General features: G+C 45.7%; 1 protein-coding gene across 2 annotated transcripts in view; it reads right to left on the reverse strand.

Moving 5' to 3' along the window:
* Nucleotides 1-399: 399 nt before the first annotated feature.
* The window catches only part of Brpf3 (bromodomain and PHD finger containing 3), a 34,302-nt gene continuing 18,663 nt past the window's right edge, over nucleotides 400-16,038 (reverse strand). Inside the window, exons 9-13 of one of the 2 annotated variants that reach the window (XM_046464459.2) lie at nucleotides 14,895-14,988; nucleotides 11,088-11,185; nucleotides 8,265-8,362; nucleotides 4,537-4,691; nucleotides 400-2,759 (exon numbers count right to left, since the gene is read on the reverse strand). In XM_046464459.2, the coding sequence (XP_046320415.1) occupies nucleotides 2,576-2,759; nucleotides 4,537-4,691; nucleotides 8,265-8,362; nucleotides 11,088-11,185; nucleotides 14,895-14,988 (629 nt within the window). In that variant the 3' untranslated portion in view covers nucleotides 400-2,575. The remainder of the gene's footprint in view (nucleotides 2,760-4,536; nucleotides 4,692-8,264; nucleotides 8,363-11,087; nucleotides 11,186-14,894; nucleotides 14,989-16,038) is intronic. The other variant, XM_046464460.2, reaches the window with a different exon arrangement.

Here is a 16,038-nt window from a genome sequence, read left to right on the forward strand (position 1 = left end):
AGCTGGGCTCTGCCTGGTCAGCTGCCCATCTATAGAACAGACCAGCAATAATGGCAAAAGGAGAGAGCGTCTTAAAACTCTTGAGGTGCTGTGGGTGTCCGGATGGCCACTCCTCCCACTGAAGAGGAGCAGAGCTCCTACAGGAACATGGCCACAGAGAATCTGAGGTATAGGAAGGTGGGCTGGCCCTTCCGTGGCTCCCAGGTGGCACTATCTGGGAGGGAAACAAGGTCAGCACCCATCTTCATGCCTACCCAAAGGTTCAAGAGACAGAGCTCTCTCCAGCCAGGGGCCTGCAACAGCCAGACAACCCCCATTCTTAAGGGCTCTGGCCTTCTGAGGAGCAACTGAGTAGGTCTTAGGAAGAGGGGCCCCCACTGACCACATCAAACACAGCAATTGCTGCCCATTAGAACATTTATTTCTCAGAGAGAAAATAAGTTTCCGACAGTCATATTATAGTAGGTAAAATTAACTTTTGTATTCTTTACAGGCATAGATTTTCTCTGTTTATTACCTCTCTTATACCATCTGTTATAAACAATTCTAGAAAGCAAATAAAGTCACTTTCTACAATAAATAGAGCATCATGTGCTTCACAGCAGACGCGACAGAGACACACAGGCCCCATGCCACAGCAGGATCTGAGCCGTTTCGCGTTCTAAAAGAGCATTTTTAAAAATGAGACTCAGAGAGAGACTGAAGGATTCAGAGGTTGAAAAATAGACTAAGAAAAGAAAGTGCTAGGGGAAGAGAAGAGAGAGACAGACATGGAGTGGGGGAGTGGGGAGAGAGCTCCAAGATCTTACAACACAGGTTTAGACAAAGGTCACAGAGTCCACAGTTGACCAACTACCCGGGGAGAGGGGACGCGTAGGCTCCTTTAAATAAACCACACTGTGTGGCCACACAATGGAGGACTCCAGTAATGGACAGTATAGGCCTGAATAATTTAGAACAGTATTTTACAATTATATACACCATGTCCTTCCCTAGCCATATGCTGAATTGTTTTTTGTTTTTTTGTTTTTATTGTACAAAATCCAAAATCCCATCCTTTATGTTATTGAGTTTAGTTGGTTCCCTTTTAAACTCTGGCTCATGTCCCAAATGTATAAGAAGTCAGTGTGTGGTTGGCTGTATTTTTAAAAAGTTGAGTGTGTACAAATGGCAGTGATCTCCCCAGTGACTTTGTTTTGTCCAAAACTCCCCTATGAAAAATTTAAAACAATTAAAAAGAACGTCAAGTTAAAAATCAACATGGCGGTCAGTGGCCTGCAAGCTGGCCTGCGACTTTGGTGTTTAAGAGGAGGAAAAAAGAAATGTCCAGAGAACAAACATAGAAGCCTCTGAAAGCTGCGTTGGTTTGTCAGTCAGCATTCCCCATTCACAGTTTTGTATTGTTTTTTCCCTTCCATTTTTTGGGAAGGTGGTGGAGAGGAGGTTAAAGAGAAAGAGGGAAGGAGACAGGGGATGAAATTCAAGGGCTATGTTCCCTGGTTTGGGAGGAGGGAGCAGCAGAGCCATGGGGCAGAACCATGGGGCAGAGTGCAGGCAGGGGGATGTGCGAGGGCAGCGCCATGCTGTCCACGGTGGTGGAGAGCTTTAAGGCTGCAGTTACAGAACAAAAAAGCCCATGAGAGGGGAGGAGGGAGAGGGCACACCCAGCTGATGGGCACCGCTCCATCCCAACTGCCCATGGCATCTCAGGGGACAGATGGATACTCTCACAATCAGCCTGGTCTGCTGATAGGGGCCCACTCCAGCCTGGGCCCATGACACAGCAAGACAGGGAGAGGGTAAGAGGGCCACTTCACCCTGGGGCATGCTCAGATGGCCAGGCTCAGCCCTATTAGCAGCAGCAGAGGTCAGTGGGATGGGGAGGTATGCTGGTGGGTGGGGTTCTCACGGGTGGGCTGGCCCCTGCCTGGACCCTGAGGGGCCTGGCAGAGACATCCACCCAGCATAGCAGCCGGCCAGGAAGGGAATGAGACTTTAAAGAAAAAGACAAGTTTGGTGATGTTTCTGTCAGTTTGGCACAAGAGAGAAAGGAAGGAAAGGAACAGGGAAAGAGGGTGAAGACAAGATAGGTTGAGAATGGGTTGGCGAGGGGGAGAAGGGGAGCTCGGTGGGATTCCCCAAGGGACCCTGGCGCATCCACAGCATCTCTGGGATCAGTGTCAGAACCTCGCCTGCCCTGAGGTGTAGTTAGCTGGGAAGGGGCTGGAGGAGCCAGGCAGCCCCTTGAGAAGGAGCCTAGCACCTCTCGCCTTCTGGGCCAGGTCCATCTCCTTGTTGGGCCCAAGCCCCACAGCTGTTTCTACTTCTAAGTGGTTCTTCAGTGGAATGGCCCTGATGGACCTCAGGTGGGAGTTTTTGGCACACAGCAGGCCCTCCAGGGAAACCATGTTATTGGTCAAAACTGAGGCCTTGCCCTAAGTGAGGACACAGTCCAATCCCTGGCCTGCCATGAGTGGGAACTGCCGGCCATACATCTGGCTGGGCAGAAGAGGCTTCTCTGTGCCCCATGGGACGGAGGCAGGCAGGGCAGCCAGAAGCAAACCCAGCCTCATCCTTACAGGTAGCTGGAGGTGACGAAGGAGTGGGGTCCCCGGACTCGGCTCAGGTGGATCATTGCACGGTCATAGGCCACCTGCACTGACTTGCGGATGCTGGTCTTGCGGCCTTCCAGCATCTTGAGCTTGTCCACAGTATCTTCTACACCCAAGGGAAGAACTTTGTCCCTTGGAAGCCACTGCCTGAAATACAAGCACAGTTAAAAAGCTGGACTGTAATGGGTCCAGGGGCTCCTCTGGGCCCACTTGCCCAGAACAGGCAAGGCTGGAGAGAGGTTACAGGGCAGAGTAGGTTAGATTGGTACAAATTCATGCAAGAGCCACCAAGAACCAGGTGGGACAGGGCAGCAAGTATGCAGGGGTGGGGAGGAGGGCATAGGATCTGTTTGGCAGCCAGGTCCTTCCCTGGGCCCTCACTCTGCTCTGAGGGTTGTCAGGGCCCTAGAGCCATTAGAGGCCCATCTGCTGTCCCAGAGGGCAGGCTGAGTGACCCTGGAGGACTTTGATCCTCACATGCTTTGGGGAATTAGGGAGTTATGGCTAGGAAATGGAGCTGTGGTTAGGAAGTAGAGGCAATGCCAGGAATTTATGGACCTCCTTGGTGTCTACATTGTGTTTATGTGTGTGTGTGTGTGTGTGTGTGTGTGTTATCCCCCTACCCCCATCCCCACTTCCCTAGTTGGATCTAATGTGTGGCTGAGAGCACAGCCTTCAGATCTTGGTTTCTATGTCAGTTCTGGTCAAGGTGTCTTTTATTTTTTGGTACTAGGGATTGAACCCAGGGCACTTAACCACTGAGCCACATCCCCAGTTCTTTTTTTGTGTGTGTGGGGGGGGCAGGTACCAAGGTTTGAACTCAGAGGCACTCAACCACTGAGCCACACCCCCAGAACTATTTTGTATTTTATTTAGAGATAGATCTCACTGAGTTTGCTTAGTGCTTAGCTTTTGCTAAGGCTGGTTTTGAACTTACGATTCTCCTGCCTCAGCCTCCTAAGCCATGGGATTACAGGTGTGTGCCACCGCGCTCAGCATTCCCAGCCTTTTTTATATCTTAGAGACAGGGTCTCGCCAAGTTGCTTAGGGCATCACTAAGTTGCCGAAACTGGCTTTGAACGTGCAATCTTCCTGCCTCAGCCCCCGGAGTCACTGGTATTACAGGTGTGAGACAACATGCCCAGCAGGGGTATTGTCTGAGTCTCAGCCTCCTCATATAAAAAAATGAATTGTGAGGGGACTGGGATTTAAATGAGAATAAACCAGATCATGTTTGTAAAGCAATTAGCATAAGAACATGGAGTAAGCACTCAATAAACAGCAGCTATTGCTATCATTATTTTTACCAACCAGTTCCACCTCCTTGTTTTACAAAAGCAGAGGTGACAACACTCTCCTGCTAGTGTTAAGAAGAACCTTAAGGTGTTCATAAACCATGGCAAGTGATTCCCTTGTGGAGGGTTCACATCACCCAGATGTTCTCCAGGATGGAGATGCGTGTTCCCACAGCTGCAGGGAGTGCTGGCAGCCGACAGGCTCTCAGCTGAGTCTCTCTCTCCAGGAACCATCCACCAAGGGAGCTGCCTGGCCCAAGGTCATGCCCTCTCCAGGGACAGCTGGCATTCAGGGACAAATTGGCATGAAGGTACAAAGACACAGTGCCAATTCCCAACAGCCCTCCCAAGCTCCTCAGAGGATGAGCTGAGGCCTCCATTTCAAGGTTTTTGCACTTTGACTTCTTCCTCTGCCCAGTGCTGTGCCCCTCACCCCACAGCTCTCTCTATAGCCTGCCTCCTAATGCAAAGCTTCACCTCGGAGTGCTTCCCAGAGAGTCCCATCTGTGACCCCCTCAGTTACTACTAATACTAGTAGCCAGTTATCATTAACACAGCAATACAGGACAGCTGCTGGTAGGTAACGCCTCTCCCTTCACCTGATGGCCCCAAGTGGTGCCATCACTCACCAGGTGCGCTTGTTGTCAAAGAAGAGGACAAGGAAGAGCTTCTCTCCAGCCTCTGCCTGTTTCTGCTCTCCCAGCTTCAGCACGTCCAGCGGGGGGACAGGGATGGGGACACCATTGTGCAGGAGACCCTCCCGGGGCATCTTGGGATCGATGATCTGGAGGCAGAAAAGAAAATGGGCACTCAGTGGGGAAGGATAGGTTGAACAGGAACCCCTGGTGCAGGACCAGTTGCCAAAACACCCTATACCTAAGCCATGCAAGGGCTCAGCTCTGCCCACAACTGAGGAATGGAGAGGCCGGTGTCATCCATGACCTGCAACACTTCAAAACAGAAACCATGACTCTGTCTAATCCTCCAGCTCTGCCCAATCAATCCTGATGACAGAACTTGTTTTATGGACTATCAGGCCTTGGAGTTGAAACAAGAAATGGGAAGTTCATGCAGGGATGGTACTGAATGGGGTATCTTTGATGTCCTGACCAGGTAGGTAAACCCCTTCTTCCCAATGTCCTTTACAAGGTAAGAGTAGAGGTCATTTCCCCCCTCAATTTCCCTTTAGAACCTTTGTAATTCACCTCGAATGCTTAAGGAAATTGCCTAGCACCATGGCTACCAAAAAGGCTCAGTATTAGCAAGTAGGACATCCTTTCAGTTCTATGGAAAAGAACCTGGTCACCCAACATCTTTTTTTTTTTTTTTTGCGGTGCTGGGGATTGAACCCAGGGCGTTATGCATGCAAGGCAAGCACTCCACCAACTGAGCTCTATCCCTAGCCCATCCAATACCTTCTTGCCCAACTATAACCCATCCTGAGGTAAGGGTCAGATACACATCACACTTCCACGATAAAATCAGAAGAGGTTCAGTGTACAGGTAGAAGACTGAGCTTGGAGGGTCAGTGGAGAAGGGAGAATGAGATTGTTGGAAACAAGGACCACTGGAGGAACTAATCCTTGAGGCAGAAGCACCAGAGGTGCAGGGGCTGGGCCTGCCTCGTTCGGGGTTTGTTTCCAGCACCTAGCACCCCCGGCCTAACTCAGAGCAGGTGCACAGCAAAATGCCCGGCAGCGTCAATAAAACAATAATTTTCTAGGCCTATGGAGCACTCTCAAAGTTTCCAAAGCTTCTAATTATTTACACATCATCTCATTTCAATCTCTTGCTGATGCTGGGAGGTCTGAAAAGTGTTACCTGACAGACAAAAAGACCAAGCAAGTAGATGTAGTTGGCTGAAGCCATGGCTGGGACGACAACCAGATACCTGGACAAGGCCTGGGCCTCTGCTGCCAGCAGCCTCCTGCACAGCCCATTTCCAGAGGAGTGAGCTGATGGTCTCTGCGCACAAAGGCCAGAGAGACTTGGAAACTTATTGAGGAAGCAGTCTTCTCTAGAGACAGAGTAATCTTAATTCCTATACCATGTCCCAGGGGCCTCTTCTTCATAATAAATTGCTCTCATTATTTACCTTTGGGTGTCTGCCAACTTCCCCACATCCCTTTCAAGATAAGCAGCTGAAAGTAGGTGCTCTGTTTAAGAGTTTACTCCAAGGAAGAACCACCTCTACCCCACCCGCCAGCTGTGTAATTTGGTCAAAAGTCTACCTCCCCGCATGAGTCCCTTCTGGAACTGAAGCTAAGGGTCCTAATAAGAACAACTATACAAGCCCTTCTAAGCTTCCTCAATTACCAAAGGAGGCAGTGGGGCTACTATGGCATGCTGGTTCCTGAGAATAGATTGTGAAAAACTTTTTGAGGGCAAAAGCAAAGTAGGTAAGCCTGCCATCTGAGAATAGCTTTTATGTCCCAAAATAATAAATAATGGTCCATTCACTCAATGAATGCTATACAGATGTAAAACAAGATGGAAACAAAGCTTGTGATAAAATTTAACATTATACAATAAAGTGTACCTTCTCTATTATCACAACTACAATAAGTAAACAACAAATAAAAGTATATAAAATATTTAAGAGCAACATGTTAGAATGGTGGGGTTTATGTTGCTTTTTTTCTGTTTTCCCAAAACTTCTACATTTTAGCACACTAAAAAAAAAACAAAACACATTTGTATAAAAGACAAGGAATTAAAATAAGATTAAAGTACAATATAATATGCAAATATGTACTGAAATGTGCACAGGAGAAAGACTGGGAAAGCATGCACCAAAATAAAAACACAGGTTGTGTTCAGGTGGTGGCTGAATTTCTTTTTAAACGACTAGTTTGGGACTAGGTCTTTTGCATGTGAGGCTTAAAACAAAAAACCACCAAACCTGCACAGCCTAAATAAATCATTTCCTTAATGACTTAAGCTGGGAGTGGGGCGGGGGGGTCCTACAGTCTCACAGCTGGCAGGGCCCTAGCCTTGTGAAATCGGCAGCCCCTGGTCCAATGTGTACAGCTGCGGGACACAGGGTGGATCTTCCCAGCTGCCACTACTAGGAGAGAATGAGGTAGGTAAGGCGGGTTCCCATTATGGCTGCAGCAAACTGTATAACCTCTTTGAGATACAGTCTCCTTATCTGTCCAAACAGGATTGTGTTCCTGCCCTCTTTATCTTAAGATGCTGTTGTTAGGCTCCAAAGAAGCACAGATAGTAAAGGGCTTGGGGAAGCAAAAGCCCAGAGATGTGTGCATATGAGAGACTAGCAGGTGGCTCCCATCCTGGCTACAGAGCACTCAGGAAGTTTTTGAAAAAATTATCCATGCCTCAGTCTGGGTTTAAGAGAGTCTAATTTGGCGGTTGTAAGGTGGAGTTGACTCAGTGTATGTGCTGTTTTAAAATCCTCCCCACCCCCAAATGATTCTGACACGGCCCAAAGGTTTAGGATCAGTGGTATCTTCCAGAACCAGGTGGACTTTTCCTCCCCAACTGAGAAAGAGCTCTAAGAAATAAGACTCAAGGCGGTAAAAATGGAATTCTTAGCTACTGTACTATGGAAGAAATGGAAATTTTAGCTACTGTTGGTGGAAATATAAACTGGAACTCATATTCAGGCAACTTGGGAACTTGTACAAGAATTGTACAGACTTTGCCCCAGGAAGGCATTCCTCAGAATTCATTGTAAAGAAATAACAAGGATACACAGAAAAGTAAAGATACAGTGATCTCTATTGCCAACTGTTTATCATGGTGAAAAATTCAAACAATCTAAATGTCCAACTAGGGACTGATTAAAATATGGTACATGAAAACAACTGAAGATGATGCAGTCATTAAAAGTGATGCTGATGAAGAATGTTTAATGGCATAAGAGCTGCATATTCATAGTATGCTTTTTAAGTGAAAGGGAGGTTAAAAACAGTATGCTTTCGTATATATGCATATTTATGCATTTAAAAAAAGGCTGAGTGATGTATACACCAATTTATCCCTGAATACAGGACTGTGGATGATTTTGAACTCAATGGCTCAGAACAAGGGCTTTGGCATCACACATTTTGATCCCTGGACTCAAATTCCAACACATATGCATAAGTAAATAAATAAATGCTATCAAAACTCTAAGAACCCTAATTTCTGTCTGCCTATGCTTAACCTATTTCATATGCTCCCAGCTGGAAGTCTTACTGGCCTGCCCCATCCAGGCAGGGGTAAAACTCCGCTCCCCTCTACAGTTAAAGGCACCCTGACTCCCACCACACTCTGCTGGCTTGACCCACTCAGATAAGCCCCCAAGGCAAGGCAACAGGTGGAGGTAGGTGGGTGGTGTCTGGGGCAGACTCACCAAGGCAGGGTAGGAGGGGTAGCCTCGGCACTTGGCCCACACCAGCTCCAGGGGCTCCAGGTCTCCGCGGTCTTCAAAGGGCATCAGGAGGCTTCTGCCTGGGGGTGGGGGAGGGGAGGAGACAGCGCCCGAAGGGGACTTGGAATGGTGCCCCAAAGCCCTGCCTGTGGCCTCCACTTGTCTGGGGCAGCCCAGAAATGAGTCAGCAACATCCCCTCCACCCTTCCTTTACCCTGCCCTTTCCTTAGGAGAAATTCTTAGTGGATCAGGAGTCGGCAAACTAGTTCTACAAACTGCCAAACAGTAAATATCTTAGGTACTTAAGGGCTACATGGTCTCTGTCTCAAGTATTCAACTCTCAGTTGTCCAATGAAAGCTACCACAGATGATCTGTGAGTGAATAAGTGTGGCTGTGTACCAATTTTTGTTCTGGACACTGAGATTTGAATTTCAAGTAATTTTCACATTATAAAATATTCTTCTTTTGATTTTCTTCTTAATAGTTTAAAAATGTAAAAACCATTCATAGCTCACAAGCCATATAAAAACAGGCAGAAGACTATAGTTTACCGACCTCTGAACTTGAACCCTAGGATGGTTTTCCCAGGGAAACCTGCTTCATCCCCAGGGTCTCAGGGAGAAGGGCAATACCCCAGCTTGGGCAGAAAGAGCCACATATCACTCTCTGGCCCCGCTAAGTAGGGAGTCCTCATGATGGAAGCTTTGAGGGAAAAAGTATCTGGGAAGGACATTGCAGTAAAACCACTTGCAAAGTGAGTTCTTTTCTGACCAGGCCACACTGGGTCATCCAGGTCACCTGGCTGTACAGCACTCAGCAGAGCCAAGTAGGTCTGCAGGTATTTCACATCTGTTTTTATCAGACTTTTCTCTGGGTGTCTGGCCCTAGGCAGGCACCCTATCTCCTCAGCTTACTTCATTCTACACTCAGGCCCCACCTAGCACACATGCTCAGGTGCTTCACAAATGCTTCCAAACACCAGAGAAAGCTCTTTCTCTCCCCATATTTACAAACTGGGAACAAGGAGGCGATTGCACTCAACAAAGGAAAAAGGTCCAAAGCTCAACGTGGCTAATTATATTTCTCAGGAAATACTACACTCTCATTTATGGTTTAAAAAAAAAAATGTACCCAAATAATGAGGTACTGTTTTGACTCTACTGAATCAACAGTAATAACAATGAAAAGATAAAAGACACTAGGTGAAGAGGCAGTGTGAGCGGGAACTGGTGCAGTGATACACTGCTGATACAACTGCAATTCTTTTAGAATGTAATTTGGGGTTATGTCTCAGGAGCCATTAAAAAAGTATATGAACCATCTGCTCCTTGGCTACTTATTCTAAGAAAAATAACTTTAAAGATGAATAAAAGGATTCTGAACAAAAATGTTCACTACATTATATAATGTTAATGTATAATGTATGTTAAAAGTTGGAGATGTCTAACAATAGACCAGTTCATTATAATGCATTGATTATATTCAATACATTTTACAATAAGAGATATATAAAGATTATGTGTCAACATGAAAGAAGTATGAGATAATAGTAAAAAAATAACAGAAGACAAAAGTGTATATGTTTTGGATTAGCACTTTGTTAAAAACATGCCTAAAATAAACAGAAGGCAACACAGAGAAATGAAGATAATAGTGTTAAGATGATAGAAGTATGAGAGGTCAATTTCCTTTGGCATCATTTTAAGTATGTGGGTTTTAAAAATAAGAATAAAATGTCACCACCAGAAGCACAAAGTGTGCCAGTTCACTCTTGGTTTTGATATTCGATGCTACACAAATTCATCTAGACATGACCCTGCCTTCTGGGTGTTGACAGTCACAGAAAGTAATGAAACACGCGGGCATGCATTCATCAACACACATACCAGAAACTGATGCTAAGGGAAAAGGAAAGGGGCAGAGAAGTGCTGCAGAGACTGCATGGGGATGGACAAGGGTGAGCTCAGAGAACAGCCTGCTCTACCTGCTGCATCTGAGCCCCAGCCCAAGTTTCTCCTCTTGGCCAGGCCCTGCCCTTTAGTCCACTGATCCAAAGAGTAAGACCCATAAAACAACAGAGTTTTGTGAGATTCAGTGACACACTCTATCACTGATTAATGAGCATAGACAGGCAATATCCATCCAAATTACAAATGCATATTTCCTTCAATCCAACAATTTACTTCTATAGATATATCGCCCTGGATATAAAATGGTCCATACACACATAAGGATACTCGATGCAATACTGATTATAACAAATAAGTGAAAACAATCTACACTTCTACCTTTAGATGGCTAAGCAAATGAAGGCGCTCCATGTATTGGGAACAAGGCAACCAATACAAATCACAGAGAGATCTCCAAGCTATACTATTAGATGAAAAAGAGAAATGGTTTAGAGGAATATGTATACACTAGCTTCTTTGTTCATTCAAATAGACACACAAGTTCTGGCTTGTACATACATGGATTACCTCTGGAAAGACACAAAAGAAAATGCTAACAGATGTTCCAGGGAGGGGAGCACTGGCTGTCATTATATACCCTTTGGCACCTTCTCTCTCTTCTTTGGTACCATGGCATGGCATGCGTTATATATATAAATTTAAGATGAAAAAAATATTTAAAAGCACGAATGGCCTACAAGTGAGGGACATTTCCTTGGCCAGTGTCTGAGAGTTTGGGGAGCTCCAGGACTGGCTGCCTGATTCTGTGCCCCAGTGGTGAAGCTGCCTGAAGAGCTGGCTGCTCAGAAGACCTGCCCCCCCACCCACCAGCACTGCCTCGACACCACTCCTCACCTGAACCACTGTAGTCGGTGTCTCCGTTCACACCTTCCAGGAAGGGCACTCGAGACAGGGCTGGCTTCCCACGACTGCGTTTGGGGGGCGTTAGACCACTGCATACAGAGTAAGGAGAGGGGTGAAACGAGCAGTTTAGATGACTAACACACCCACTTCTGCTCTCCTATCTCTGACACAGTGGAGCTGCAGAAGCCCACAGGGAGGAAATTCACAGACAGCTTCACTAAAGCCCACACTGGACCACAGCACTCTTCTGACCTCAAAGTTCCCACCAGGTTTTCGGGAACCACTGCTTCTATGTAGAAGGATTGAACACGAACAGAGAGAGCCCTGTCCAGGGACTTTGGACTTCATCCAGAGGACAGGTCACCCTAGTCTCTTGTCAATCCTTCCACAGTCTCAGCAGCTTTGCCATGAGGGAGGGCCACTTCATATCTGCCCAGAATCCCTTGCTGTGTGGTTCACATGCTGCTTCTTTAGAAATCAGTTTATTTTAGAAGTACAAAAATTTGCCTCTTTTCCAAATTTTCTATAATGGACACATCTTACTTCTAGAATTAGAAAAGACATTTTTAAATGGAAAAAAAAAATCTACTTCTTACTTCCAAATGGTTTATGTGTGAAGTTTTTCTTGGATAGAGAGAATTTTTTTTTAAACTAAAAAGTAGATTGACTTTTTTTTTTCAAACATGGCTTGTGCAAAGAGGTAAAATATATATATTAGACAAAGACTAGAAGGTAATAAGCAAAACTAAGAATAGCAATACCAGAACAATAGTATAACGGAGGCCACCCAGGAGTCAGTATTTTAAATAGCTCCCCATGCAATTCTAATGCACAACCAAGCTGAGAGCCTCTAGCAAGAATGATGTGGCAAGGGCTCTTTTTCACCCAAACTTTAAAAAATATTACTGCTATATATTTTTTCCAATAAAACAATACTTAAAAGACAGGTCAACAATCTGCAGAAAAGTATATGTATTTAGGAAATCCTGGTGGGAAGAGCAGCAGCCAGGGGTAGAAATGGTTAGAGAGCAGAGAGCTGTTTTACTGAGTCAGAACTCTCATGATCTTATACTTTTTATACAATCCTCCTTTGGTAATAGGGATTGAACCAGGGGCACTTTGCCACAGACCTACATCTCCAGCCCTTTTAACTTTATTTTGAGACGGGCTCGCTAAACTGCTAAGGCTGGTCTCCAACTTGCAATCCACCTGCCTCAGCCTCCCATAGTAACAAGGTTTTGCTTAGCCAAAACCCATGAGGGCTAAAATCCTTTAGTAAACAATAGTTACACTGGAAGGTTTTTCTTCCTAGTCAAATTAGTATCTTTTTTTTTTTTTTTTTGGTGGGGGGAACCCAGTTCACATTAAGGATTCAGTTCTTACTCACCCTACAAAAATCTATCCATGGGCTTAGAGACTTTAAGGTCTTATACAAATGTTAAGTGCTAATAATTTTATTAGGAAAACCCCTCAAAGTTCATATCCTGAGTCTGGAAAGGCATCTTCAAATATGACAGGAGAGAGCACAGCAAAGGGGTTAAAATATTAAACTTGGAGCCAGGTTCTCTCTGTTCAAAACCCAGCTCTTCTCCTCATTAGTTGTGCAACCTCAAGTGAGTTATTTAACTTCTCTGAGGTTTGTGTTCCCTGTGTGATGTTATGGGGATTTAATGGTTTAATACACACAAACCACTCATTATAGCACATACCATGAAATGAATAAACAGCCGCTGTAGTTATGTGAAGGGCTGTAAATTTCAATGTCTTATTTAAAAAAGTATTCCAAACTACTAATGTTACACTATGGAATGATGAGCTCTGAGAAGGATGAGCTCAATATAATAGGACGCAATACTAACATGAGGCCTTGGGTTTCTGATTCCTAGAAACTGCAATGGCCTGCAATGCAGCCCTCTGTTAAGGGACCTTCTGGAAGATAAGTCCATGAGAACAGATACCTCATCCGTGTCTAGAACAGGGTCTGGCATACAGTAGGTGTTCAATTATCAATAGGTGAATGAGTGATCTATACAAAGAGGACACAGCCCCAACCTGCTAAGAAAACCACCAGAGAAAATCATCCCAGGGGTGGGTGGGGAAGAGGGAGTCTACGATGGGCTAGTGACCCATTCTTTCAAGGTTACATATAGTTCTGGGATGATGTGATTCCAGTCTAATAAGATCTTCTTTTCTGTACTTACTACCATAATGGAGGGAAAAGAAAAAAGAACTGCAGTTGGAGCCCCTCAAGCTCCTATTTTAAGCCCGGAAATTCCACTGATAATCACTGAGTTAAAGAGGAAATGCCTTCCAAGAGCACTGTTCCTATATCAAGTCGGTGCCCCAAAGCAATTGGTGACATTGGTCTGGAGTTCCTCCTAGACCAGCAGGCTGAGCTGAGCCTGGCTTGCTTCTCATGACTCATAGCTGGGAAGAATGCCTTCACAAAAGGAGACCAGCACACCTTCCACCTTTAGTCAAGGGCTAGAAGGGAAGGTTGGATGACCTTGCTCCTATTCCAACCTCAATGAACTAGGTTTCCAGGCACCTTAACTTTGAAGGAAGCCAGGAACTCCAACCTGGGCCCAGATTAGAAGCACCTTCTAAGATTCTGAACTCTCTGTTTCTGGTATTTCTCCTGGTATTTTATCTACTTCCCTTATCCATCTGGAGACTGCAACAAAGAGGGAGACAACTAGGGCAGTTTTGAGGCACTGTGGGAAGAAAAATCTCAAAGGAACCAAAGTGGGAGACCAGTCTAGCACCAAAGGGTAAGTAGAGGTCCGGATGGTCCTCCCTGGAGCCCAGCAGCCAGGGTAGAGAAGGTACCTACCAAACCATACACAAACCCTGCCTTGGAAGCACTGAAAACAAAGACATGTAGTCTACTGGTACTGCCCTGGGACCTTTCCTCCCCAACTCTGAAACTCAGCAGCTGTGGTAAGACCAAGCCATCAGCTTTTAGGACTAGTCATTTTCTTTCTTTCTTTCTTTTTTAAATGGACACAATACCTTTATTGTATTTATTTTTATAAACAACCCAGTGCCTTACATGTGCTAGGTAAGCTCTACCACTGAGCCACAACCCCAGCCCCAGAACTAGTCATTTTCTTTAGTGGCACCGAGGTTCTCTCAGTTTCTAAGAGTTTCACTGTTTCTGGGTTTTGCAGAACACAGAACACAGAGCAGAGGTTCAATAAACTCAGACCTCTGAAGAAACTTTTAAGGTTCTGGTCCCAAAAATCCTCCCTTCAGGTTAAAGAATGACAAAAGAGACCCATCCCTTCCCAGCTCAAGGATGACAGATGAGCTGGGGCTTTTATTTGAATAAAAAGCAATTTCAAATTTCCTATTTGCTCATTCCTTATTCCATACAGCACCTCTAAAGAGGTAGTTGCTATGAAACCCCAAGAGGCCTGGGGCAAAACTAAGTCTGTAACAAGTTGGGTTGCCTGAGTGTGTGTGCACACACGTGCGAGTGCGCAGGGGTCTGGCTTAAACATTAGCTTCATTGGGCAATAGGAGATTCTGCTGTCCCCATCCTCTAGAGTCCAACTTCAGTCCCACAGACCGCATAAAGCATCAGAACCACACTCTTCTCTTAGAGCACATGGTAGAGTCAAGGATCACCCTATTTCTTAGGAGCACCCCCGCTCCGCCCCACCAAGTTAAAGACTAGAAGCCTCAGAAAGTAGTAGGGGTTAGAATCAAGATAAGAAGTTCAAACCACTACTGAATGGAGAATAAAGGGAGAGGTGGTGGAGCTGCTGACAAAGTTTTGGGGACAGATGTCCTTACCTGCAAGCTTCAAATGCCAGTCCACCACTGAGACCCAAACTACATTCCGAGTCAGACCCGCTTTCAGTGTGTTTTCCAAAGCCATTGGTCACGCCTGCCAAGGACACACAGAGTGAGCCTGTGAGCACAGAAACTCCCAGCCCCTGACACATGCCACAGCATGAGGTAGCCACCTTGGTAGGGGTCAGTGAGGAGGGTGGAGAGGATGGCTGCCCTTCACTGTGGAAATGGATCTCGGGTGGTAGAGAGAACCTCACAGAAATAAAGGTTTAGGGAGAACACTCTTGGCTTGGGCAATAAGCTGACACTGCATTTTCCTTCCCCTTTAAGGAAAACAGCACACAGTTGACTTCTGCTATGTATCTGAATGACAATCCGAATGACAATTCGGATACAAAGGAAAATACTAAGACTTTCCCACCCTGGCAGGCTCACCCTGGATCTGCTTCTAGTTTCAAACCTCAATTACCAGGGAGTCTCCTCTGTTTCTTGAGGAGCCCACCCGCCTTGCCTCTTTAGATAAACATTCACACCCTGCACATCACACAGCTGGCAACAGCTTGCTTCATTCTGTGGACATGATGTCAGGAGGGGCTGAGGCAGGATAAGAGCTCCTGCCAACGGCCCCTGAGATATCTAGCAGAGATATCAGGATTAAAAATGGGAGACTTTCCAGGAGATCTACAGCATCCCAGATATTGCCAAGACAGGGAATCAGAACTCGGGGTTTTAGACTGGGCTCTGAAATATTGGGTCCCTTTTCCTTGTTAAGCCTTGGCCTTTCCTTTCATGAAGATAATGCCTTCTTACTTGTAGAAGATGCTACTCATCAAGATATAGGGGTCTGTTTATTGCAAGGAGCCTTCAGAAGCAGATGAGGATTGACTGGTCATCTCAGGGGCATGATCTTGCTGTGAAGGCTTCCACTCTGTCTATCCAATTTCTAACCACATTCCGGAGTCCTGCAACTGACAGCTGGATCCAGATAGGCAAGGAGGTGAGCCAGGCACCTGATTTGGAAGGTGTAATAGACACCTTGGCCAGAAAACTGTGAGGCAAGTCACATCTGTAAGAGCAGGTGTCTGAGCCAAGATGTCTGTACCCTGACCTGATCTTGCCTCTAACATTAGGACCTCAATTTAAA

The sequence above is a fragment of the Marmota monax genome, unplaced genomic scaffold (assembly GCF_021218885.2).
Source record: "Marmota monax isolate L192 unplaced genomic scaffold, Marmota_monax_Labrador192_F-V1.1 WCK01_AAM20220418_F8-fsc00211, whole genome shotgun sequence".
NCBI lineage: Eukaryota > Metazoa > Chordata > Mammalia > Rodentia > Sciuridae > Marmota > Marmota monax.